Source organism: Chiloscyllium punctatum, chromosome 13 (genome assembly GCF_047496795.1).
Source record: "Chiloscyllium punctatum isolate Juve2018m chromosome 13, sChiPun1.3, whole genome shotgun sequence".
NCBI classification, from domain to species: Eukaryota; Metazoa; Chordata; class Chondrichthyes; order Orectolobiformes; family Hemiscylliidae; genus Chiloscyllium; species Chiloscyllium punctatum.
Window position 1 is genome coordinate 89202754 of NC_092751.1, and position 25683 is coordinate 89228436.

Sequence of the window (25683 nt, forward strand, 5' to 3'; positions counted from 1 at the left end):
TATAACCATCTAGAAAGGAATAAGTTGATCAGGGATATTCAACACGGTTTTGTGAAGGGTAGGTCGTACCTCACAAACATTATTGAGGTCTTTGTGATGGTGACCAAACAGGTGGATGAGGATAAAGCAGTTGATGTGGTGTATATGGATTTCAGCAAGGTGTTTGATAAGGTTCCCCATGATAGGCTATTGCACAAAATACGGAGGCATGGGATTGAGGGTGACTTAGCGGTTTCGATCAGAAATTGGCGAGCTGAAAGAAGACAGAGGGTGGTGGTTGATGGGAAATATTCATCCTGGAGTACAGTTACTTGTGGTATACCGCAAGGATCTGTTTTGGGGACACTGCTGTTTGTCATTTTTATAAATGACCTGGATGAGGGCCTAGAAGGATGGGTTAGTAAAGCTGCGGATGACACTAAGGTTGGTGGAGTTGTGGATAGTGCTGAAGGATGTTGTAGGTTACACAGGAACATAGATAAGCTGCAAAGCTGGGCTGAGAGATGGCAAATGGAGTTTAATATGGAAACGTGTGAGGTGATTCACTTTGGAAGGAGTAACAGGAATGCTAATGGTAGATTCCTGATGGTATAGATGAGCAGAGAGATCTCGGTGTTCAAGTACATAGATCCTTGAAAGTTATCACCCAAGTTGATAGGGTTTTTAAGAAGGCATACAGTGCGTTAGCATTTATTGGCAGAGGGATTGAGTTTCGGAACCATGAGATCATTCTGCATCTGTACAAAACTCTGTTGCGGCCACATTTGGAATATTGTGTACAGTTCTGATCACTGCATTAGAGGAAGGGTGTGGAAGCCTTGGAAAGGGTTCAGAGGAGATTTACTAGGATGTTGCCCCATATGGAGGGAAGCTCTTACAGGGAAAGGCTGAGGGACTTGAGGCTGTTTTCGTTAGAGAGAAGAAGGTTGAAAGGTGACTTACTTAAGACATATAAGATAATCAGAGGGTTAGATAGGTTGAGCAGTGAAAGCCTTTTTCTTTGGATGGTGATGGCTAGTACGAGGGGACATAGCTTTAAATTGAGGGATGATAGGTATAGGACAGGTGGCAGAGGAGTTTCTTTACTCAGAGAATAATAGGGGCGTTGAACACACTGCCTGGAACTGTAGTAGACTCGCCAATTTTAAGGGCATTTAAATGGTCATTGGATAGACAAATAGACAAGAATGGAATAATGTAGGTTAGATGGGCTTCAGATTAGTTTCACAGGTCAGTGCAACATTGAGGGCCGAAGGGCCTGTACTACGCTGTAATCTTCCATGTTCTATTACTCCAAACTATCATTTCTCTATTTTTCTAATTAATCGCTGGACTTCTTTATTACTTTATTTTTCTATTTTTATTCCCTCAGAATTTGTACCCAAGAATCTTACCTCATACCTTGCTACCTAAGATGGCGCCATAAATTGCAACTTGTAAACCTTTCACTGTACTCATGTGAGTACATGTGACAATTAAGTTAATTCTTGTAAATTTTTATTCCCAAACCCTCAGCAAAGTCCCTGTATTTTGATGTTAGAAGATATCTGTTCATTCATGTTTTGCATGCAGATTTAGCATCCAAAATGGTCATATATCCTCTTAAGTAGTTCACACAAAAATCTGCTCTCTACCTTTCCTGATGTGACCATCATAGTCAGCAGCTCCTCCAGGTATAATAGCCTTCACATAGATTCCACCATTCTTCACACTGGTATTCACACCACCCTGTAGAGTACAATGGAACAAACATTAAAAAGGACACTTCCTTCTAGTATTGGGACATGATATGCCTCCTCAGGCTATCATTCTGGATTAGTGGTGCTGGAAAAGCACAGCAGTTCAGGCAGCATCTGAAGAGCAGTAAAATAGATGTTTCGGGCAAAAGCCCTTCATCAGGAATCCTGATGAAGGGCTTTTGCCCGAAATGTCGATTTTGCTGCTCCTCAGATGCTGCCTGAACTGCTGTGCTTTTCCAGCACCACTAATCCAGAATCTGGTTTCCAGCATCTGCAGTCATTGTTTTTTCCTCAGACTATCAGACGGGCTATCCCGCAAGTCATGATTATTATGTGTTAAAGGTTCTCAATGAAGGAGAAAGTTCTGTTTGACAATCGTTGACATTTCTTCATTGTTATTGCTTAGTTTTTTTCATTCATTCATGGGATATGGGCATCAGTGGCTGGATCAGCACCTACTGTCCATCCCTTGTTGCCTTGGTGGTGCTGAACTACCTTCTTGTACCACCTTTGGCGGGTTGGGACAGCCACAATGTTGTTAAGAAGGCAGTTCCAGGATTCTGGCCCAGTGAAGGAACAGTGTTACACTTCCATGTCTGGGTGCCATGGGTAAGTGCCAACCAAGGAGACTTGGTGAGTTACTACAGTGCATCAGTGGGAAAGGACAGAGGGCATGGATGTTGTACATAATAGATAGGTTCACAGAACCCCTACAGTGTGGGGAACAGGCCATTTGGCCCAACAAGTCCAAACAAAGCCTCCAAAGAGTATCCCACCTCAACCTGTTCTCCTACACTACTACTTCACATTTACCCCTGACAAATCCACCTAACCTACACGTCCCTGAGCACGCTGGGCAGTTTAGCATGGTCAATTCACCTAACCTGCACATCTTTGGACTGTGGGAGGAAACCCACACAGACACAGGGATAATATGCAAACTCCACACAGACAGTCGCCCAAGGCTGGAATCAAACCTGGGACCCTGACACTGTGAAGCAGCAGTGCTAACCACTAAGCCACTGTGCCACCTGTATTGCTTTGTCCAGGATGATGTCAAGCTTCTTGAGTGTTATTAGGCCTGCACTCATCCAAGCACTTCTGACTTGTAGTTTGTAGACTGTGGACAGGAACTGGGAAGTCAGGAGGTGAGTTACTTGCCATAGATTCCTTGCTTTTGACTTGCTCTTGTAGCCACAGTATTTACATGTCCAGTCCAGTTCAGTTTCTGGTCAATGGTATTGCCCAAGATATTGACTGTGGGGTATTCAGCAATGATAATGCCACTGAACATCACGGGACATCATGGTTAGGTTCTCTCTTGCTATTGCCTGGCACTTGTGTGGCATTTGTTATTGTGACATTTCACCCAAAATCTGGATGTTGTCCAGATCTTGCTGAATATGGGCATGGACGGATTCAGAATCTGAGGTTGTATAAATGATGCTGAACATTGTGCAATCATTGTTAATGTTTAATTCTTTTCATATGATGCTAAATACTTGCAAGCAGTTGTCATGAATTAATTAGTTAATTGCATTGATCGTATGTTTGGTTCAATTTAGTTTTTGCTTTGGCCAACGAATTATTTAAATGTACATCAATAAGAGTTAGCCAGGAGGTAGCTGTGTTTTATGATGTGTGGTTGTTTGAAATGGAACTCCATCTCGAAAATGTATATTTGGTCTTTGCCTAAAAGTATTTAACTTTTTGTGAATAACCATGTGAATAGAGAATGGTTGAATCAAAATTGAAAATCTTGCCTTACAATTACTGAATGTGTAGCTTATAATGAGTGAAAGAATAATGTAACTGTTCATAACCGCTAATGAGGAAACAACATAATACTTTGATGCTTCCGTTACCTGACAGAAGCATGTTAAGAAGCAAAGATGTGTTTTTGGAATCAGAGCCTGCTGATCTGAACACTGTCGTGGATGTACTGGTGTTGGACTGGGGTGGAAAAAATCACAAGTCACATAACACCAGGTTAGAGTCCAATAGGTTTATTTGAAGTCACAAGCTTTCAGAGCATTTGATGAAGGAGCAGCACTCTGAAAGCTTGTGATTCCAAATAAACCTGTTGGACTATAATCTGGTGTCATGTGACTTCTGATTTCAACACTGACAGGGCTTTGAACAGATTGCTAACTTTCATGGATAAAACTTATCAAAAGGTTAATTTACTGATTGCTAATGAGATGAGGTCAGATATTTACGATTTGGAGAGTGAAAATAGTTGCATAGAAGAGCATATAATAAGAGCAAGTCTGGCAGCCCCAGTGGAGAGAGAAACAGATATAATATTTTGAGTCCAGTGACCCTTCAGAGTGGCGCTATACTTAAATCAATGTTAATTCTGTTTCTCTCTCCACAGACACTGCCAGACCTGCTGAGTTCCTCCAGCATTTTCTGTGTTTGTTTTAGATTTCCAACATCCACAATTTTTTGCTTTGACGTTGTGGCATTCGGTACATTATATTTAAGACTGCAGAAGTTCTCTTTGAAAACTTCCCCAATCTGTGCTGGCATTTGAGATATTGGGCAATGCTAAAGTAATGAGAATGGACAGATTTTCAGTTTTGACACATATTGAGGTTGTAGCTAAACACACACTGTGAGAACAAATGTCAAAACACCAGAAGCATTCCTTGGAAAGTATTCCTTTCCAGCCATGCTCATAGCCCAAAGGTGGCAATTTGTAATATAATAGAAAGTAGAGGCCATAATGTTAATAGGCAGGTAAGACTGCCAAGATATAGGGTAGTGACAGAAGAAAAAGAAAACTTTAACTGAGAGAAATCAGAGAAGAATTACATTTTTCATCATTTTGAGAAGTGAAGATAATTTGGCACCTACAATAAGAGAAGGAACCCCAGGGTGCAGTTATTTGATGCATTAAATATTTAGATAATTGTCTTCAAATAGATGTAGTGCCTTAGTGGGCTGTTTGTTTTCTTTTTGATTCAGTTCAATTTTTTTAATGTGTTTTTGCTAAAGTCTATTCAAACATATACAAAGAACAGTCAGATAGGAAGTGGCTGAGTTTTATAGCATGTAGTTGGTTGGAATAAAGCTTAAATTGGAAAGTGTATTCTTGAACTTGGTCAAAGAATAGGTGATTTCTATTGAATAACAATCATCAGTGAACATTCCTGCTTCTGACCTTGTGACGGACAGAAGGTTATTGATGAAGCAAATGAAGTTAAATTAGGCCTGGACACTACTCTGAGGAACTCTTGAGTTCTTGTACTGCAGTGGTAGTCTTCTTATCTCTTGGTCAGAAGGCCTAAATCCTACCAGATCCAGAGATATATTGTAACAAGTCTGGAAAGCTGATTAATAATATCTACCCTGAGGAACTCCTGCAGTGGTATCCTGTGTATTCATTGGAATGAGGTCAGTCAAATGGATCTCATAGAATATGAGTCCTTTGATTGGGGCTGTTAATCTGGTCCAATCAGGGAGCCCTGGCTGACAGGTATAAACAGCAGTGGCAGGGGTTCTGCTCACTCTTGGAGCTGGCTCTGAGCCAACTGGATCAGCGTCTTGTACTATGCACATGCAAATAAAGGGTGACTTGGTAACAGGATACCAGCCTTTGTGGAGTTATTCCATCCAGGGAATGATACTGAATGGAATTTAAGAAGGTTCAAATAAGGTCCTCAGCAGTATTTAAGTTTGGAGCTTCCTTCACTCCTAATGTACCTTTGGGATAATTCTCGAATGTTGTTGCACAATGCGGCCAGTCTTAAAGTCAGCAAATTAGTTTATTTTGCTACAACTTTCATCTGGAGGGGCACCAATGCAGTATATTAAGAACTGAATAAATCTGAAAATCAATCTCTGTAATGGACTTAACTGTGCTTTGTAAGGAGGAACATTTTCTGGACTGGGTTATGCATACAACATTCTGTAGTTTCTTATGGTCCAAGCAAAGGAGTTGCTGTAGCAGGCTGATGTGCACCCAGACAGTTGTACCAAAATGGTACACTTAACACAAGAGATACATAAATGGAATCTCAATATTCTAAAAATTAGAACACAGAACATAGATAGAACAGTACAGCACAACATAGGTCTTTCGGCCCTTGATGTTGTACCAACCTTTTATCCTATTCTAAGGTCAAACTAACCTACATATCCTTAATTTTACTATTGTATTCTCCTTTATAACACTTTAGTATTATCAATTTCACAGCACATTGATACAAAATACTGGGCAGACAGCATGGGACAAAGACAATCACAAAGACAATACCGAACAAATTTCTACAATTGACAATCACATGTCAGAACTACGTTGGGAGACCTTGCGTTGTGTTTTATACTTGACCTTGCTTTGGTCACTGGATGCAAAGCAGAAAATGCTCCATTTCCCAGCAACGTTCTCCCTTACCTTTGCCAGACGCAAATGCACAAAGATAAATAATAAATGTAAGATCATATGTACATCAAAATATCGTTGTTTGTTAGTCTGTGAAGGCAACATAATTGCTACTCTCACTACTCTGGACCTTGGTTCTGTAACAGGAGACCCAAACCGAAAAAAATACAGTTTTAAGCAGGCAAAAATAACATTGATAATGAATGAGGGAAGACTGATGCTTTGTTATATGATACATGTCATGCAGTTTCCCATTTTAGGATGATTACTTCTGTGAAGTTATTAAAACTGATTCTTATGGCAGATCCTAAACACAATAGTAAACTGAGGTAAGGATTATGGGATAAATCAGCTGTTCCAGTTATGGAAAGCAAAAATGCCTGACAATCACTTTCAATTCTGTCTTGATATTGATTTGTTAACGTAATATTTAAAAGTATGCTCCACTCAAGCAATAAGTAAGAGGGTTTTGATCTCTTCTAGATATAACTCTCAACTTTCATTTATAGACTATCACAAACCTAAAGCTCATAAGACAGCTATGTTTGGGGTCACCCAGTCATTTCCTTTAATGGTACCACACTTATTTTAGCTACTCTTCTTTTTTTCTGATTTCCACAGAAACTTTTGCTGTTTGCTTTTGTATTTATTGCTCATTTACTCTGTTATGAATCAGACCCCTCAAAATATTCAGAAGATAATCTAGACTTTAACTTTTTTCTTATTTTAAATGTAAAGGCAAGGTCCAGATGCAATTTGACTGGTCAAACTAGCAGATTTAAAGCAGCACTCACTTCATTCACCCACTGTAGTTAATGCAACTAAAGTAAGAAGGAATTGGAATAACTTAACTTTGTTGGAAAACTTAGAATAACAGTTAGAGTAACTATTACTAATTAACTGTTCCATATAGTAACATCACATAAACGCACCCTTGGAAATAGGCAAATTCAGAATACTCAAATGCAACTCCAGTAGCAGGCAGAGACCCTCTGGCTTTTGACTGTAACTGACAGAAGGTAAAAATAGCTTTCACCTCTTCTAATTCCAACAGCAACTGCTGAAAGCAAAAACCAAATTCCCTGGTTCTGTGGGAGCTTGACCACACCCATTCAGGCTGCTTCAATTGTTCCAACTTAAAAAAAAAGGCCTCACAAATTGTTTACTTTCTTACAGGCTGCTCTACACCTGTTGTTCAACCTATCTTTAAAAATAAACCAGGACAAAATAATACGTTGAAGCCATAACCCTCACAATCCTCATAATCAATTTTCTCCCTCTTTATTAGATTAATACTCACCTGCTGCTGGTTCCTAAAAAAAACTTGCCAACCCACTAGCCTACCATTCATTTTCAATATTATTTATGCCTTACCTTTTGATTGGATACTCTCCTTGACCACTTTTGTTAATCATAGGTAGTTTATCCTTCTCATCAAGTCTTTCTTTATGACCAGAATGAACTCGGGCTGAATGTTTGCCACAGCTCATCCACTGACTGCCTGATTCATCTATTTTCCCAACTCTCTTCCAACAACTCTTTCTTTGTACCTTTCTTCATTAAATAATTGCTCTCACCTAAGTTGTGGACCTTGGATTGAGGCCTGGTTACAGTTGCTCTCCCTCAAAGTGAATTTGAAATGTTATTATTTTCCAATTGCTTAATGTTTCAAGAATCTCTAGCTGAAAGATCCCTTATTAATCTTATCTCATTACTACATCGAAAATACCCTGTTCATGGCTAGGAAACTGCTGGTACCACAACTGTTGACAATATAGTCATGACTTGGGGAAAGAGAGCAATATACTGTAGACAAACTTGCAGATGACACAAAAATAGGTGGAAACACAAGTTGGAAGAGGGATACAAACAATTTACAGAGAAATATTGAAAGTTAAGCAAATTATGTATAATTTGGAAAAATGCGAAGTCTTTTTCAATTTGGAAAGGAAAACAAAAGAACAGAATATTATTTAAATTAATAAAAACTGTAGAAAGCTGCATCACAAAGGGATTTGGGGGGGGGACTTGTGCATGAAACACTGAAAGCTAGCACACAAGGGCAGCACGTATTCAGGAAGACTAATGGAATGTTGGCCCTTATTTCAAGGGGGTTGGAATATAAGAGTGGGGAAGTCTTACTGCAACTGTACAAGGTGCCGGGGAGACCGCATCTGGACTACAGTGAGTAGTTTTGGTCCCTTTATTTGAGGAAATACATCATTTCGTTGCAGGCAGTTCAGAGAAGGTTCACGAGAATGATCCCTAATATGGAGAGATTGTTTTATGAGAAAGGACCATACAAGTTGGAACTCTACTCACTGGAGTCTATAAGAATATGGCAATCTCATTGAAACCTGTTTGAATATTAAGGGGCTTAACACGGTAAATGCTAAGAGAACGTTTCTCCGTGGGGGAAAGACTAGGACCAGAGGGTATAGTCTCAGGGTGAAGGGGTGCAAAGTTATGAGTTAAGAAGGAATTTCTTCCCTCAGAGGGTGTAAATCTTTGGGACTCCTTGCCACAGAGAACTGTGGGGCAGAGACTTTGTTTATATTTAAGGCTGAGGTAGATAGATTTATGATCAGTCAGGGAATTAAAGGTTCCAGGGAAAGGGCAAGAAAGTAGACATGAAGAATGTCGAATCAATCATGATCCTATTGAATGGCAGAGCAGGCTGGAGGGGCCAAGTGGCCTTCTCCTGTTCCTATTTCTTATAACTGTCTGGTCTAGGTTCTGTAATGTATTACTCTAAGAGACAATTCCTGATGTACTCTACAAACTAATCTTCCATTACCCTTGCCCATCTGATGTGTTCAGTTAATATGCAGATTAAAATCGCCCAGAACAACTGTAGCGCCTTCCTTACATGCTTCCATTATTTCCTGATTTATACTTTGTCCTGCATTGAAGCAAATCTTCTGGGACTTTTAGATGACTCGCACTGTGACTTCTTTCCCTTCCTATTAATTATTTTTGCTCAAACTGATTCCACATCACAATCTATTGCACTTCTATCACTACGCACCACTGCACTGATACCAGCCTTTATTAGCAAAGCTACCCCACCTCCATGGAGAAAGTGAGCACTGCAGATGCTGGAGATCAGAATCAAAAACCTCTGAACAGCTTATACTCAAAACATCGATTCTCCTGTTCAGATGCTGCCTAACCAGCTGTGTTTTTCCAGCACCACACTTTCTATCCCACCTCCCTTTCATTATTGCCTATTCTTCCAGAATGTTGAATACTGAGTTCTCATTGTTAGTCACCCTGAAACTACATATCTCTAACAGCTACCAAGTCACATTCTATTTGTGCTGTTAACTCATCTACCTTTTTGCAAAACCTGTGTACAGTCAATAAAGAGCCTTAAGGTTTGACTTTATAACTATCATTGCTTACTCTGGTTCTCAATTTCTGCTGCATTCTTTTGTCTACTATATTTTTGATTCCTCCCTATCATGCTTTGAATTTAAGAAACAGTTTTTCACAGGAAAGGGAATGGAAATCTGAAACTCTCTCCCCTTAAGACTGGGAGAGTTTGGAGATTTAGAGCTTTCAAAATTGAGATAGATAGGATTTTTTTGGACTGGCGAGGTCAACAATGGGTTAGAAAGCAAAGGCAGTCACATGGATTCGAGGGTAGCTCAGCCATGTTGGACTTGGCAGACAGAACTGAGGGTCTGAATAGCTTCCTCTTGTGCCTTATACATGGAGGCAGGTTCAATTCAGATACTTGGGAGGGCATCAAGTTAATTACTCAAACAGAAGCAACGTACAGGGCCACAAGGGAAAGGTAGGGGATTGGTAAGAAGCTAAAATGACAGTACAAGCATGATGAGCCAAACAGCCTCTTTCTGCAATGTAACAGTACTGTGATATTACTATGTTTCTGGTCTTCATAGGAATTGCATTGGCCGCAGCCCTGAGGCAATCCCATATATCCCCCAGCAACAACACTTGGGCTGACCTCAGCAGAAGATACAAGGAAAATCAAGAAGCTTCCATTCATTAGAAGTTAAAGGACTTTGACTGGAAACCATATTAAAACTGAAGGAGGTCTGAAGATCCTGGGGAAAGTGATTGTCACGAGGTCAGCAGGGTGGACCTTACAGAATGTGAGTTCCCTGATTGGGGCTGTTAACCTAATCTAATCAGAGAGCCTGGTTGACAGATATAAACAGGAATGCCGCCGACTGCCTGCCCCTCTTCCGGGGTTACGTTAGAGCCCGGGTGTCCTTGGAGAAGGAGCACGCGGTGTCCACCAACACCCTGGAGTTGTTCAGGGAGAGGTGGGCACCGCAGGGAGTGGAGTGCATTATTTCTCCCTCCAACTCCATTTTGATTTAGTCCCTACCCTCCCCTTCACTGTTTTTGATCACACAGCATTGCCCTTTGATGTGAAGGGCAGTGCTTGTCACTGGCCACTCGGGTGTTTTTCATATCTATTGTGGTGGTGGAAATTGAATAAAGATTCGTGCACTTTGTGTCTTTCACTGTGTCTCACACCTGCACACACACACAAAAAAATTAAAAAAAGAAAAAAAGAAAAAAAGAAAAAATAAATAAACAGGAATGCCAGAGGTTCTGTTCACTCTGAGAGCTGGCTCTGAGTCATAGCGGCATACAGCACGGAAACAGACCCTTCCGTCCAACTTGTCTGTTCTGGGAACACTTGATCAGTGACCAGGACTTTCCACACGGAAACAAAGGGTGATTTCCTGATGGGATACCGGCCTCTGTGGAGTTATTTCAGAAACATGCTTACTTTTTAAAAATTCCCCACCCACTATTATGAATATTCTAGTATAATCATGAGCGGTAAAAGTAAACATTTTAACACTTACTGTGACACTGACACCAAGGCTTCCATCTATCTTGGTCAGCTCCACAGAATATCTGTCTCCTGGTTTCAACTCCTGTGGCATCTGCAATGTTTCAGTACCATTTTGTTAATTAAATCACAAAGTATTGGCTGTAATTGCCTGTCACACGAAAAATAATTTTTCTCCTATGTGTATTAATAAGCCAAGAAAGTTACATAGAACATAGAATAGTACAGCACAATACAAGTCCTTTGGCCCTCGATGTTGTGCCAGGGTGTTACCCTGCTCTAAAATCAGATAACCTACATACCCTTCATTGTGTTATCTTCCATGTGCCTATCCAAGAGTCGCTTAAATGTCCCTAATGAATCTGATTCTACTACCACTGCTGGCATTGCATTCCAAGCACTCACCACTCTCTGAGTAAAGAACCTGCCTCTGACATCTCCCCTAAACCTTCCTCCAATTACCTTGAAATATATCCATTATACATTACATGCTATTAACTTCTACCAACCTCTCTTACATTTTAAAGTCATTAGGGGAGGGAAAGTGATTGTAGTAGTATTTATTGAGATATTAGATAACTTGCCTGCTGACTGCAATGACAGAAACTGCTCCACATCACTTATTTCCACTGCATTCAATGTCAATCAGAAACAATTCCTCCATAAATTTTAATGTCAAGAGTCCTGGACAACAAGTGCTTGTGGGAGGGAGAGTTAGGATTCACTGAAATTACATTGGCAGTGGGGCAATTTCAGGCAATAGGAAGACAGCATTTATGCAAGGTTTGTGAAGGTTTGTAGCTCAGGTTGAGGTTTCAGGTGTAGGTTTGCTCGCTGAGCTGTAGGTTTGATATCCAGACGTTTCATTACTTGGCTAGGTAACATCATCAGTGGCGACCTCCAAGTGAAGCGAAACGGTTGTCTCCTGCTTTCTATTTATATCTTTCTCCTGGATGGGGTTCCTGGGTTTTGTGGTGATGTCATTTCCTGTTGGTTTTCTGAGGGGTTGATAGATGGTATCTAGATCTATGTGTTTGTTTATGGCGTTGTGGTTGGAATTCTCTGGCATGTCTTTGCTTAGCCTGTCCCAGGATAGATGTGTTGTCCCAGTCGAAATGGTGGCTTTTTTCATCCGTGTGTAGGGCTACAAGGGAGAGAGGGTCATGCCTATTTGTGGCTAGCTGGTGTTCGTGTATCCTAGTGGCTAACTTTCTTCCTGTTTGTCCTACGTAGTGTTTGTGGCAGTCCTTGCATGGAATTTTGTAGATGAAAATCCATCTACCAGATTAGATAAACAGGAAAGCTACATGGACACCAAGATCTCTCTGTTCATCTAAACTACCAAGAATCATACCATTAACCCAGTACTTTGCATTGCTGCTGATCCTTCCAAAGTAAATAGCCTCACACTTTTCCACATTAAACTCCATTGCTACCTCTCAGCCCAGCTCTGCAGCTTATCTGTGTTCCTCTGTAACCTACAACGTCCTTCAACAATATCAACAACTCCACCAACCTTAGTGTCATCTGCAAATTTATTAACCCATCCTTCTAAGCCCTCATCCAAGTCATTTATAAAAATGACAAACAGCAGTGGCACCAAAACAGATCCTTGCAGTACCCCACTAGTAACTGAACTCCAGGATGAATATTTCCACCACCTTCTGTCTTCTTTCAGCTCGCCAATTTCTGATCCAAACTGTGGGCGGCACGGTGGCACAGTGGTTAGCACTGCTGCCTCACAGCGCCAGAGACCCAGGTTCAATTCCCGACTCAGGCGACTAACTGTGTGGAGTTTGCACGTTCTCCCCGTGTCTGCGTGGGTTTCCTCCGGGTGCTCCGGTTTCCTCCCAAAGTCCAAAGATGTGCAGGTCAGGTGAATTGGCCACGCTAAATTGCCCGTAGTGTTAGGTAAAGGGGTAAATGTAGGGGAATAGGTGGGTTGGGCTTCGGCGGGTCAGTGTGGACTTGTTGGGCCAAAGGGCCTGTTTCCACACTGTAAGTAATCTAATCTAACCTAAAAAAAAATCACCCTCAATCCCATGCCTCCGTATTTTGTGCAATAGCCAACCGTGGGGAACCTTATCAAATGTCTTACTGAAATCCATATACACCACAGCAACTGCTTTACCCTCATCCACCTGCTTGTTCACCTTCTCAAAGAACTCAATAAGATTTGTGAGGCACGACCATCCCTTCACAAAACCATGTTGACTATCCCTAACCAACTTATTCCTTTCAAGATGATTATAAATCCTATCTCTTATAACCTTTTCCAACACTTTATCCACAACCGAAGTAAGGCTCACTGGTCTATAATTGCCAGGGTTGTCTCTACTCCCCTTCTTGAACAAGGGAACAGCATTTGTTATCCTCCAGTCTTCCATCACTATTCCCGTAGACAACGATGACATAAAGATCAAAGCCAAAGGCTCTGCAGGTGAGAGGACTTGAGATACGAAGTGAGGTCCTACTTCTTTTTCCTAGGATGATGACGTCAGCGTGTACGAGGGGGCATAACTACAAATTGAGGGGTGATAGATTTAAGGCAGATGTTAGAGGCAGGTTCTTTACACACAGAGAGTGGTAAGGGTGTGGAATGCTCTACCTGCTAATGTAGTCAACTCAGCCACATTTGGAGATTTAAACAATCCTTAGATAAGCACATGGATGATTTTGGGATAGTGTAGGGGGACGAGCTGAGAATAGTTCACTGGTCGGCGCAACATCGAGGGCTGAAGGACCTGTTCTGGGCTGTATTGTTCTATGTTCCTGTCGTTGGATGGCCTCCCCAGCAGACAAAATGACATCAGATGGTGACTGAAACACCTGGAATGGTCCCTGGTTCAGGTCCCAAATGCTGGGTGCACAGCCTCACCTGGCAGTCTGTACTACGATGAGCCTTCCTGCTGTACTTGCCCCATTCCTCTGAACATCACTGGCTAGTAGAAGTGACTAACTCCATCAACGAGAGACATCAAAACTTGAACAAGGCACTTCCATGTTTCAAGTTCAGGTTTCAACTTTGAGGGCTGACATGAGGGCAAGTTTCTTTGCAGAGCTCTGCCTCAGAATGCAGTAGTGATGGGGATCCTTTAATATTTATAAGGTGGAGCTAGATGGATTCTTGCTGGCAAGAGGAAGGCTGTGGTGTAGTGGTAATGTGACTGGACTAACAATCCAGTACCTCAGCTTAATGTTCTGATGACTCAGGCTTGAATCATACCATGCCAACTGGTGAAATTTGATTCCAATAAATAAAGAGTCAGAAATAAAATGCTAGTCTAATAGTGACCATGTGACTACCCGTGAATTTGTTACCAAAACCCACTGGGTGGCACGTGGTTAGCACTGCTGCCTCACAGCACCACTGTCCCAGGTTCGATTCCACCCTCAGGCGACTGTCTGTGTGGGGTTTGCACATTCTTTCTGCGTCTGCATGGGTTTCCTCTGGTTTCCTCCCACAGATCAAAAGCATGCAGGTTAAGTGGATTGGCCACGCTAAATTGCCCTCTATTGGCGAGGGATGTGCAGGCTGGGTGGATTAGCTGTGGTAAATGTGGGGTTACGAGGATGAATTTGTTTTCAGTGGGATGCTCTACAGAGGGTCAGTGAAGAGTCTATGGGTCGAATAGCTTCCATCTGCACTATACAGATTCTATGATCTTGTTCACTAATGCCCTTTATGGAAGGAAATCTGCTGTCCTTACCTACATATGACCCCAGACTCACAGAGATATGTTTGACTCTTCACTGCCCTCTGGTCAAATAGAAGTGAGCAGGAAATGCATACCTAGATGGCATGTCAATGTGGAATTTGGTACACAAACAGATCTTTCTGCAAAGCAAGCATGAAGGGTGAAAATACCTAATTCTGTTCTAACTTGTCCTGAATCTCCCTGATAGCCTTTTGTTAGCCCATGTAATAAGGGTTACGGAATCAGTATTTGAGACGTAGCTCAACTGTGACCTAATTAGATTAGATTACTTACAATGTGGAAACAGGCCCTTCAGTCCAAAAGTCCACACCGACCCGCCGAAGCGCAACCCACCCAGACCCATTCCCCTATATTTACCCCTTCACCTAACACTACGGGCAATTTTTAACTTGGCCAATTCACCTAACCTGCAGGTTTTTGGACTGTGGGAGGAAACCGGAGCACCCGGAGGAAACCCACGCAGACACGGGGAGAACGTGCAAACTCCACACAGAGAGTCACCTGAGGCGGGAATTGAACCCGGGTCTCTGGTGCTGTGAGGCAGCAGTGCCAACCACTGTGCCACCGTACCGCCCACCAATTAAATGGAGGCAGAACAGGTTTGAATAGCTGAATGGCCGCCTCCAGGTCTGATATTTCAACATGACATTAAACGAGAGAGATAATGTCAATCAGACAGACATGTTTAACGCTGCACAGAGGCACTGATTTGATGTGGAATTGACTGCAGTAACAACTGCGACCTCCTTACTGCTCACAATGGGCAGAACTGAGACATTGTTCTGTGGCATTAGCAAGGATTGGATCAAAAACTGCACACCCACTGAAAAGCCTGGGGAAACAAAGGAAATGGGACTCTATGCTCACCAACCTTAAATTTACCATCCGTCACAGCAAATGAACAGCCAATCAAATGCTGGCATATGCACAAAATTAGAAAAGAACAGTCTTCGATTTTAACCTGAAGGTATTCCTTTTCTTTGGTTAGTTGAGCTGGGTTTACCTTCTTTTTGACAAAATGAATGTGGTCAGATGGCCCACTCATCACTGGAGTCACCTCAGGAGCACACACTTCATGATTGAGGCCTTGTTCTCTTGCAGACGAGTTACCATGCCGACGGTGCTGTGAGCTCACTGAGCTACTGACTTTACTTCTTAAATTTGCAGCGCCCTTCCAAGTAGTCTTGTGTGGGTCTAAGTCACAGGGTTAACACATTAGTAAGTGGCAGAAACAATCCTGCTGTGAGTAAAGCCTTTTACTCATGAACACAATGGCTTTCACCTCTGGCTCTACTATGTTAAAGCTGCAGACATTACATGTGTAAGGTAACTGTAACTTTAAATTGGATCTGACATATTATTATTATTATCACAGAATCTTGCAGACCATTTGGCCCATTGTCTCTGTACTGGCTCTCTGGAGATTCCATTCCTCTATCTTTTATTTCCTCAAATCTTATTACATGTTGACTTTTAATATTCACCCTCATCCCTTTTAAATGCTACTTCATTTACTTTTCTCTGCTTTACTGCGGGACAGAAAATGTGTCTCTTACACTCTCCCTTCAATCTATATGGATGATGATTCTAAGATAGTTTCCACTTTCTCCCTGCAAGTCTTAAAAAAAAAATCAATAGAGAGTTCAAGGACTTTTGTCATCCTAAGACTCGGTGCTTTAAACATCCTTCCTCATTGGTTGTAAAACATACAATAAAAGTCATCGAATTGCAAGGTGATAACAAACAAAACGATGGAGTGTCATGGCAGTGGTAATGTCACTGACTGGTAACGCCGAAATCCAGCCTAACATTCTGGGGACATAGGGTCAAATCTCTCCATGTCAGAGAGTGAAATTTGAAGTCAGTACAGACCTTGAATTGGAAACTAGTCTGTTGGTGAACGTGTTGTCATGGTCACAAAAGCCTATCTGGCTCACTACTGCCCTTTAGGGGAATATCTGCCGACCATATCAGGTCTGGCTTGTTTGTGACTCCAGACCCACAGCACTGCGGTTGATTCTTAGTTGCCTACTGGATAATTAGAAATGGATTGTAAATGTTAGCCCCTAATCGGCACCTCCACCACTGCTTCTCACCAAAGGTTATCCATTGCACAAGCACGGCAAGAGGGTGTTTGTTCTCTCGCTGGTTACGGCAAAAAACAAAAAGCACAAATACCTTTCGGCTGAGAGATGATGAGTGTTACTTCATCGGGGGCATTCTGTAGAATCTCCGCTGCAGTTCTGAAAGTGACCCCCTCCAGGCTCTCTTTATTCACCGAGATCAGACGTCCTCCTGCAAGAGACACAAGGGGGAAAATAATTTGAACAGAAAAGAGTGGAATTTGATGACAAAACGCTTTCAAGAATTGGTGGTCACCTTCTTTAACACGTCCATCTTTGTCTGCTGGGCCTCCTGGTGTGATTGATGTAAGAAAGATCCCCAGGTCCAGTTTCCCAGTGCGCTCTCCTCCAACAATCTGAAATCCTGCAAAGAAAGGCAGAGTTCGGATCTGGAATGCACTGGCTGGAACTGTAGTGGAAGGCAACTTCAACTGAGAAATTCAAGAGAGAACTGGATGATTATTTGGACAGAAATAGTGCACGGGATGTGAGAATATTGGCACTCAGTAAAAGAAACAGAGAGAGGGCCAAGTGGACTCCTTCCACACCATAACAATTTTGAGGATTCTGTAAATCTGATGCTCCATACACATTTACTCCCTCAGTTCTTCCTGGGTTCTCCCCTGTGAGACCGACAAAGCACACACTTACAATTGTTTCCAGGGCTAGTTTTTCCCAGAACAGTTCAGCACCCTGTCACCACATGCTGTAGTCAAGCCTGACTGATTAAGAGAGTCACTCAATCTTCTACATACAGGTAAATAACCTGCTGATCACGTTATGAATGCCATCTTTGGCCAGCCAATCCCACCATGAAAGTCAAACCTGGACCTTTGGCTCAGAGACAGAGAAATGACACAATGCATTGCAAATCTTCCTCACTCGCTTATTACAACTTATTCACTTCACCGCATCAACATTTCTCAAGCATTTCTCAGACTTCGAGAAAAGGACTGAGAGGAGGACACAGTTAATGTATTGAGTCCAGTGACCCTTTGTCAGAATAGAGTCACTAGACTCAAAACATTAACCCTGTCTTTCTCTCTCCATAATTCTGCTACACCTACTCAGTTTCTCCAGCAATTTCTGATTTTTGGCTTGACTTTGTTTGGTTTTCCCAGCCGGGCAGAAACAGTGGGTGAGAAATTGAACCTCAGCTCCTGAGCCTCGGAAGAAAAGCTTTGGCCTTCTACCCCACAGCCCCAAGGAGTCTACCACAGCCTTACCTCAGACTGGGCAGCCCTCTCAAACTTCCCCACAGCCCATTACCCAAGTACCTTATCTATCCTGCCGTCAGTCCCCAGAGTCAAAAAGTGTGGGGCGCTGGAAAAGCACAGTCGGTCAGGCAGTATCCGAGGAGCAGAAGAGTCGATGTTTCAAGCATAAGCTCTTCATCAGGAATATGCTCGAAACGCCGGCTCCCCTGCTCCTCGGATGCTGCTGGACTGGCTGTGCTTTTCCAGCCCGACACCCTCTGACTCTGATCTCCAGCATCTGCAGTCCCCACTTTCTCCCAGTCAGTCCTTAGTGGCAGCCTCCTGCTGCTCGATAATCTGTTTCTCCTTGAACTGGAGCCCAGTGAGGTCAACCTAGACAGTCCCTGACAATTAAAATCTCTTGACTCCCATAGTACAAAGATTACAATCATTTGTCATTCACCTCACCGCTTTTGTACCAGCTCACCAGTCCATCCTCATGAATTAAAATCAGGCCTTTCATATCTCTCCTATCTTTCATATGACCAGAACCAAGCAATGACTCTTCATTAAACCTTACCATTTAGGAGCAAATAGCTTGAGACTAACCTCTGAATGTTTTATTACCTCAGAAAATGTTTCATTATTTCAAACAGAGTAAAATTGTTTGGAGATTTTTTTAGAAATCCTTTTCATGGGATAGAGTCAAAGAGGTGTACAGCACAGACACATAACCTTCAGTCCAACTGATATATCCTAAATTAATCTCGTCCCATTTGCCAGCGTTTGGCCCATATCCCTCTAAAACCTATTCATATACCCATCCAGGTGCCTTTTAAACATTGTAATGTACCAGCCTCCAACACTTCCTCTGGCAGCTCATTCCATACACGTACCGCCCTCTGAATGAAAATGTTGTCCCTTAGGTCCCTTTTAAGTCTTTTCCCTTTCATCTTAAATCTATGCCCTTTAGTTTTGAACTCCCCCACCCTGGGGAATAGACCTTGCCTATTTATTCTATTCATGCCCCTCATGTTTTTATAAACCTCTATAAGGTCACCCCTCAGCCTCTGACGCTCCAGGGAAAACAGCCCTAACCTGTTCAGCCTCTCCCTATTGCTAAAAACCACTAACTCTGGCAATATCCTTGTAAACTTTTTCCGAATCCTTTCAAATTTCACAACATCTTTCCGATAGGAAGGAGACTAGAATTGCATGCAATATTCCAACAGTGGCCTAACCAATGTCCTATACAACCGCAACATAACCTCCTAACCCCTGTACTCAATGCTCTGACCAATAAAAGCAAGGGTACTAGATGTCTTCTTTCCTACCCTATCTACCTACGATTCCACTTGCAAGGAGCTATGAATCTGAACTCTAAGGTCTTTCTGATTGTTCAACAATTAGCTTGAGACTCACCTCCAAATATTATTAATTCCGAAAATGTTGCATTAAAACATGGCTAGAGGCTTTTTTAAAATCCTTTTTACGGGTTGCTGGCTGTTAAGACTCACCCAAACTGCTGTGAGTCTGGAGTCACATGTAAGCAGCGCAGGTAAGAACAACAGATTCATTCCCCTCCTCAACTGTTTCTCTCCCCCCCCACCCCGCTTTTAAGGAATCTACTTTTGTGCCCTGATGACTCCTCCTTTGAATCAGTTTGGAGTTTTAACTTGTGAAATTATATAATGCTGAAGGGATTAGATGAATGCAATTTGTTGTAACCTGCACATAGTTAACAGAAGAAACTACTCTCCGAAGCATCAGAGGCTGAGAGGTGACTTTATAGAGATTTATAAAATCATAAACCAAACAGGTCTTGAAAGTGGGACAATGTCGCAAGACATGGATGTAATCCGACAGAAGGAGGGCAATTAAGGTTTACACATCGCTATGAATCTGAAGCCACATAAAAGCCAGACCAGGTAAGGAGAGCAGATTGCCTTCCCTGAAGGGGCATTTGTGAACTAGACTGCATTTTTGCAAAAGTTGATGAATGCCTCAGCACATAGACCAGCTTTCAATTCCAGATTTAATTAACTGCATTTAAACTTCACCAGCTGACTTGGGATTCGAACTCATCCCTGCAGAGAATTAACTGGATTACGAGCCCAACGATATTACCTCAATGCCACCATTTCCCCAGGTCCCTGTGTACTGAGGGGAATAATTAAAAGGGGTCACATTTTTAACCCAAGGGTTGTGAATCACACTTGGAGTGCTTGAATCTTGACAGGTTGAGCAGCACAGTGCATAATCTGCAATGCAGTCTCTCAACTCAACCATGACTTTCAATAAATCAGTCAGGAGCCTGATGGCAAATATTTCTTCACAGACCTTTCCCTGGGTACAGAAAGGGTTAGGCTACACAAGAGACAAACCCATGCACATTACATACCACCTCCTGTATAATTTATTGGTTTTCGTGAAAATATATTTATTGTTTGTACTGGATATGTTGAGACAAATAGTTATAAATCGGATCTGGCCTCCAGAGAGACCTAAGCAACAGTTAATCAATTTAGTCATAGACTAATTTACCCAAAGGCTTAGAGGTGAAGTCATTACACTTGAAAGACTTCAATGAAGGAAAAATGTACTTAACTTGTCACTGTTTAAAATAAACAGCAATCTCAAGGAAAAATGATCGCACGTTTATATTAAACTGTTGATTGGCTTCCTACCACGTAGAATATCTAACCAGTGCTGTCTCTGATTGGGAAAGGTTCACTCTAATTCTTAAATTAATGACATGCCTTCAAAACCCAAACAAATCCTATGCAATGATCAATCATGTTCCATTCTAATTGCGACGAGGTGTCGTTTGCTTTTTATGTTTATGGAATGAAGAAGAACAGGTCCTGGAGATGATTAATTTTTCATGATGAGTGGTGTTCGCCTGGAGGACATGAATATAATGTTAGGGACAAAACAGTTCCAAAATTAAAGGAGTCTTATTGTCACTTTGTCAGACTTTGTTTTGTTCAGTGGGTGAGGGGATTACTGGCTAGGCCAGTTTATTTGATTAGATTAGATTAGATTAGATTACTTACAATGTGGAAACAGGCCCTTCGGCCCAACAAGTCCACACCGCCCCGCCGAAGCGTAACCCGCCCATACCCCTACATCTACATCTACCCCTTACCTAACACTACGGGCAATTTAGCATGGCCAATTCACCTGACCTGCACATCTTTGGACTGTGGGAGGAAACCGGAGCACCCGGAGGAAACCCACGCAGACACGGGGAGAACGTGCAAACTCCACACAGTCAGTCGCCTGAGGCGGGAATTGAACCCGGGTCTCCAGCGCTGCGAGGCAGCAGTGCTAACCACTGTGCCACCGTGCCGCCCACGGTGTCCATCCCTAAGTGCCCTGGAGAAAGTGCTGATGAATTGCCTATTTGAACTGCTACAGTCTATGTGTTAAAGGGATACTCAGAGCACTAGTAGGGAAGGAATTGCAGGATTTTGACCCAACAGTCTCTGAGGGAATGTAGTTCATATCTGTAAATGCTTGCAGTGAGGCAATAAACGTCACAAGATCAGAAAGAACTGTTGATGCTGTAAATCAGAAACAAAAACAGAAATTGCTGGAAAAGCTCAGCAGGTCTGACAGCATCTCTGGAGAGAAATCAGAGATAACATTTCAGGTAGAGTGACCCTTCCTCAGAACTCATTGTTTACTCAACAAGACTCTTCTGATTAGACCAGAAAGGTGTCCTCATTCACATTATAGCACTTTGGGCTTAAAAGCAGCTACACACAATACACAGGAAGCAATTGCACATCTTCTTAACCAATCAGTCTCCAATGTTTGAAATAGTGCACAGTTTGAACAGGGCTGTCTAATGTAAAATGGTGAATTCAACAGAAATTTGGAGAAAGGCAAGAGTGGATTGGAATAAGAGAGAGAGAAATGGGAAATAGATTTTTTTTAAAGCAATATAATCTGCAGTCCCCCATAGCTGAAGGAATGAGATTTCTTATGACATTTGATTCCATAAGGTTATGTTTTAAACTGTCCGCCTTAATTCAAGGTAATTCAAGAGTGTGGTGGATGCCAGGACATTGAGTAAATTTAAGGTGGAGATTGACAGATTTTTAATTAGTAATGGGTTGAAGGTCATGAGGAACGGGCAGGGAAGGTGGAGTTGAGGCTGAGAGAGGATGAACCAGGATTGTATTAAATGGCAGAATAGGGGCTGAATTGCTCCAGGTTCAGATGTCCTTATGTAAATCTTTGTGGTAAATTTAGCTCATATCTACCCCTTGCTATTCACTGATGTGCATGCTCAGCCAGCAAGGAGATAACATTTTCATGAAGGTTATGTTAGAGCAGCATAACCCGGTTTGCAACTTTTGGAGTTCTGCATTTTAATGTGTGCCTGCCCTTGTCTGAATTTCTTGCATCATTTATGCATAAATAAGAGCTGGTGGGATCAACATTATTTTACCAGTAATCTTTAGGCCAATAGGAAAATCTGATAAATAAGATGAAGGTCAATTATTTAACATACCAAAACCAACTTTGGGATCTTTCTTCAGAGTCACAAAGACAATCTCCCTCTCAGGTATAGTCATCTCAGTGTCCAGTTTATTTTCTGATGCCCCTGTGAATAAAAGGTACTTGTGAGATGTCAGAAAGAAAACAACACCGACATTGCTATATGTTAATTAAAACTGAATAGGTTAAACCCAGCTTAGTGCTCTCGGGGGCAAGGTTTCAAATCCCATCACGGCCAATGGCGAAATTTTAATTCATTAAAAATCTGGGGGAAAGGGAAACTTTTCTGATGGTGACCATGTCACTGTCAATTGGCACAAAAAAAATTACCCGGCCTGGATCCAAATGAACAGCAATATGGTTGACTCTTAACTGCCCGCTGGGTATAAAAGTTGGGTGGTAAATGCTGGTCTGGCCAGTGATGCCCACATCCTATGTGTGAGTAGTTAAGAAAAAGAATCAATAATCGAAGATACCTCAACTCTGGTCTTTTGTGTGCCTTCCATTTCCACTGATTTACCTTTCAACTGTCTGGATCTTCACTCTCCAACTCCCTCCTCCTTTTTAGGCTGTTCCTAGAATCTAACTCTGCACCCTGGTGTCTCCTTCCCTGATTCAGTACCTGCCTTTGCTCTGCAATATGTTATAATGCTGAAAGCATGAGATGAACGCAAGTTTTCGTAGCCTTGATATTTTTACAGAAGAAACTACTCCCACCACTAACAGGCCTTCAAAGTGGGACAATGTCAGAAGGCACAGATGTAATCACACAGAAGTTGATACTGAGACATAAAATGAGACATTGGAATCATGTGGCTAACAGCTCAGTCAAACTGCTGGGTTTTAACAAGTACAGATGTCCCCTGTATCTGTGGGTGATACATTCCAAGACCTACCGTTGATGCACGAAACCATAAATAGTGGCAAACCCTATCATTTAAACGGGATATTTACCTCTCCGGCAGCCCCCTGGAACTATTTCTAGAATGTTCCATGTAATATTTTCGGGCTGCAGTAAACTGCGGGTAACTCAAATTGCAGAAATCGAATCCGTGGGTTCAGAAGTCTACTGTATCTTAAAATACAAACAAAATATTGGAGAGGTGTAAAGATGAAATCTAGAGTTTGGGGACCCCCCCCCCCCCCCCCCCACCACCACCACCTCCAGGGAAGACAGTGTTCACCACCGGGAAAGCAATTATGACTGGGAATGCACAAGATTGTTAACTAGAAGAGAGCAGATATCTCAGAGGATTGTCAAGTTCGGGAAAATTACAGCGATAGGGAGAGTTAAAAGTATGAAAATGAGGATGACAATCTTAAAATCAAGATATTGGACTGGGAGACACTGTAGGTCAGCGAGTGCAGGGGTAAGACAGGAGTAGCAAGAGGTGCAAGTTAAGATGCAGACAACTGAATTTTGGACTGCCTCAGGATTTTACAGAGGGTAGATTGAGGAAACCAGGAAAATGCATATTGGACTAGTCAAGAAAAGCAGCCTGATAATTCAATAACAATGGAGCAATTGAGAGACAGTAGACCATGAGACCATAAGACATAAGAGCAGAATTAGGCCATTCAGCACAGAGTCTGCCCTGCTGTTCAATCATGGCTGATATGTTTCCCATTCTCCTGCCTTCTCCTCTTAACCTTTAATCCTTCTACTAATCAAGAACTTATCTATCTCTGTCTTCAATCCACTCAACGACTTAGCCTCCACAGACTCGTTCAGCAATTAATACCAAAGATTTACTTCTGGCTGAAGAAATTTGGCATGGTGGCTCAGTGGTTAGCACTGCTGCCTCACAGCGCCAGGGACCCCGTTTTGATTTCCAGCCTTGGGTGACTGTCTGTGTAGCGTTTGCACATTCTCCCTGCATCTGCATGAGTTTCTTCTCACAATCCAAAGATGTGCAGGTTAGGTGAATTGCCCACAGCGTTAGGTGCATTAGTCAGGTGTAAATATGGTGGGTCTGGGTGGGTTTCTCTTCAGACGGTTAGTGTGGACTTGTTGGGCCAAACAGCCTGCTTCCATACTGAAGGGAATCTAATCTAATCTCAATTCTAGAGTGTTGTCCCTTCATTCTGAGGCTGTGCCCTCAGGTCCTCGTCTCTCCTACTAATGGAAACATCTTTGCCATGTCTGCTCTATTAATGGATAATGCCGCCAGGGGTCAGCACATAGAGAGATAGGAGCATCCAACGGTACACCTTTGGGGGAAGAACAGAGCTAACAGTATGGGAATAGGAAGAGAAGATCTGTGCAAATGACATAAAACACTATACTGCGCTGGAGTTGTGAAGAAGAGTCATACTGTAGTATATACTCTGTTTTTCTCCCCACAGATACTGCCAGACCTGTTGAGTTTCTCCAGCATTCTCTGTGTTTTTTTTGCAAGTGATTATCTGGCTGTAATTTGATAGATATAAATGCAACCAAGTGAGAGTAAAGTCACCCATAATGAAACAGGATGGTACAGTCAACTATGTCAAAGACTAGAGCCAATTCCAGAAAGACAAGGAGGCAGAGATAGTTTACTTTTGTCACGGTCTTGTGGGATGGCATGTGGGTGTGAGTGCAGGTACAAATAGTGAACAGGACTCAATATGAATTAGAGTATGGTACAGCCAAGGTTTTGTTGGTGCTAGCTGAAAATGTGTTGCTGGAAAAGCGCAGATGGTCAGGCAGCATCCAAAAAGCAGGAGAATTGATGTTTCCGGCATGAGCCCTTCTTCACATTCCTGAAGCAGGGCTCATGCCTGAAACGTCAATTCTCCTGTTCCTTGGATGCTGCCTGACCTGCTGCGCTTTTCCAGCAACACATTTTCAGCTCTGATCTCCAGCATCTGCAGTCCTCACTTTCTCCTTTTGTTGGTGCTAAGCAGAGTGAGGTAATGTTCCCTCGAATGTCGCGTAGCCAGGCAAAAAACTGAAAGTTTCCACCTAGACCCTTGTAAGTTACGTGCAAAAATATTTTAAAATGTTGCTGCCCATAACCTATAGCCCGTGAACTCAATAAAGATAATCATAGGGTATGTTCAGATTAAGATGGAAGGCCAGCCAGGTGAGCTTTAATATAGTTGAGACAGAAACAAAAGGTCACTTTTCACTTCTAATACATGTGAAGCATACATAAACTCCAGTTCTCCCTTTCCACAGGTGTTGTCATTTC

The 25683-nt window shown here is 42.2% G+C and overlaps 1 protein-coding gene across 7 annotated transcripts in view; it reads right to left on the reverse strand.

Annotated features, from left to right (window-relative positions):
- ptpn20 (protein tyrosine phosphatase non-receptor type 20) overlaps positions 1-25683 on the reverse strand; it is a 436259-nt gene that overhangs the window by 174095 nt on the left and 236481 nt on the right. For all 7 annotated transcript variants that reach the window (XM_072583170.1, XM_072583173.1, XM_072583172.1 and 4 more), the window contains 6 exons: positions 22524-22616; positions 17062-17169; positions 16861-16977; positions 15686-15876; positions 10977-11057; positions 1635-1728 (listed from right to left, as the gene is read on the reverse strand). In XM_072583170.1, the coding sequence (XP_072439271.1) occupies positions 1635-1728; positions 10977-11057; positions 15686-15876; positions 16861-16977; positions 17062-17169; positions 22524-22616 (684 nt within the window). The remainder of the gene's footprint in view (positions 1-1634; positions 1729-10976; positions 11058-15685; positions 15877-16860; positions 16978-17061; positions 17170-22523; positions 22617-25683) is intronic.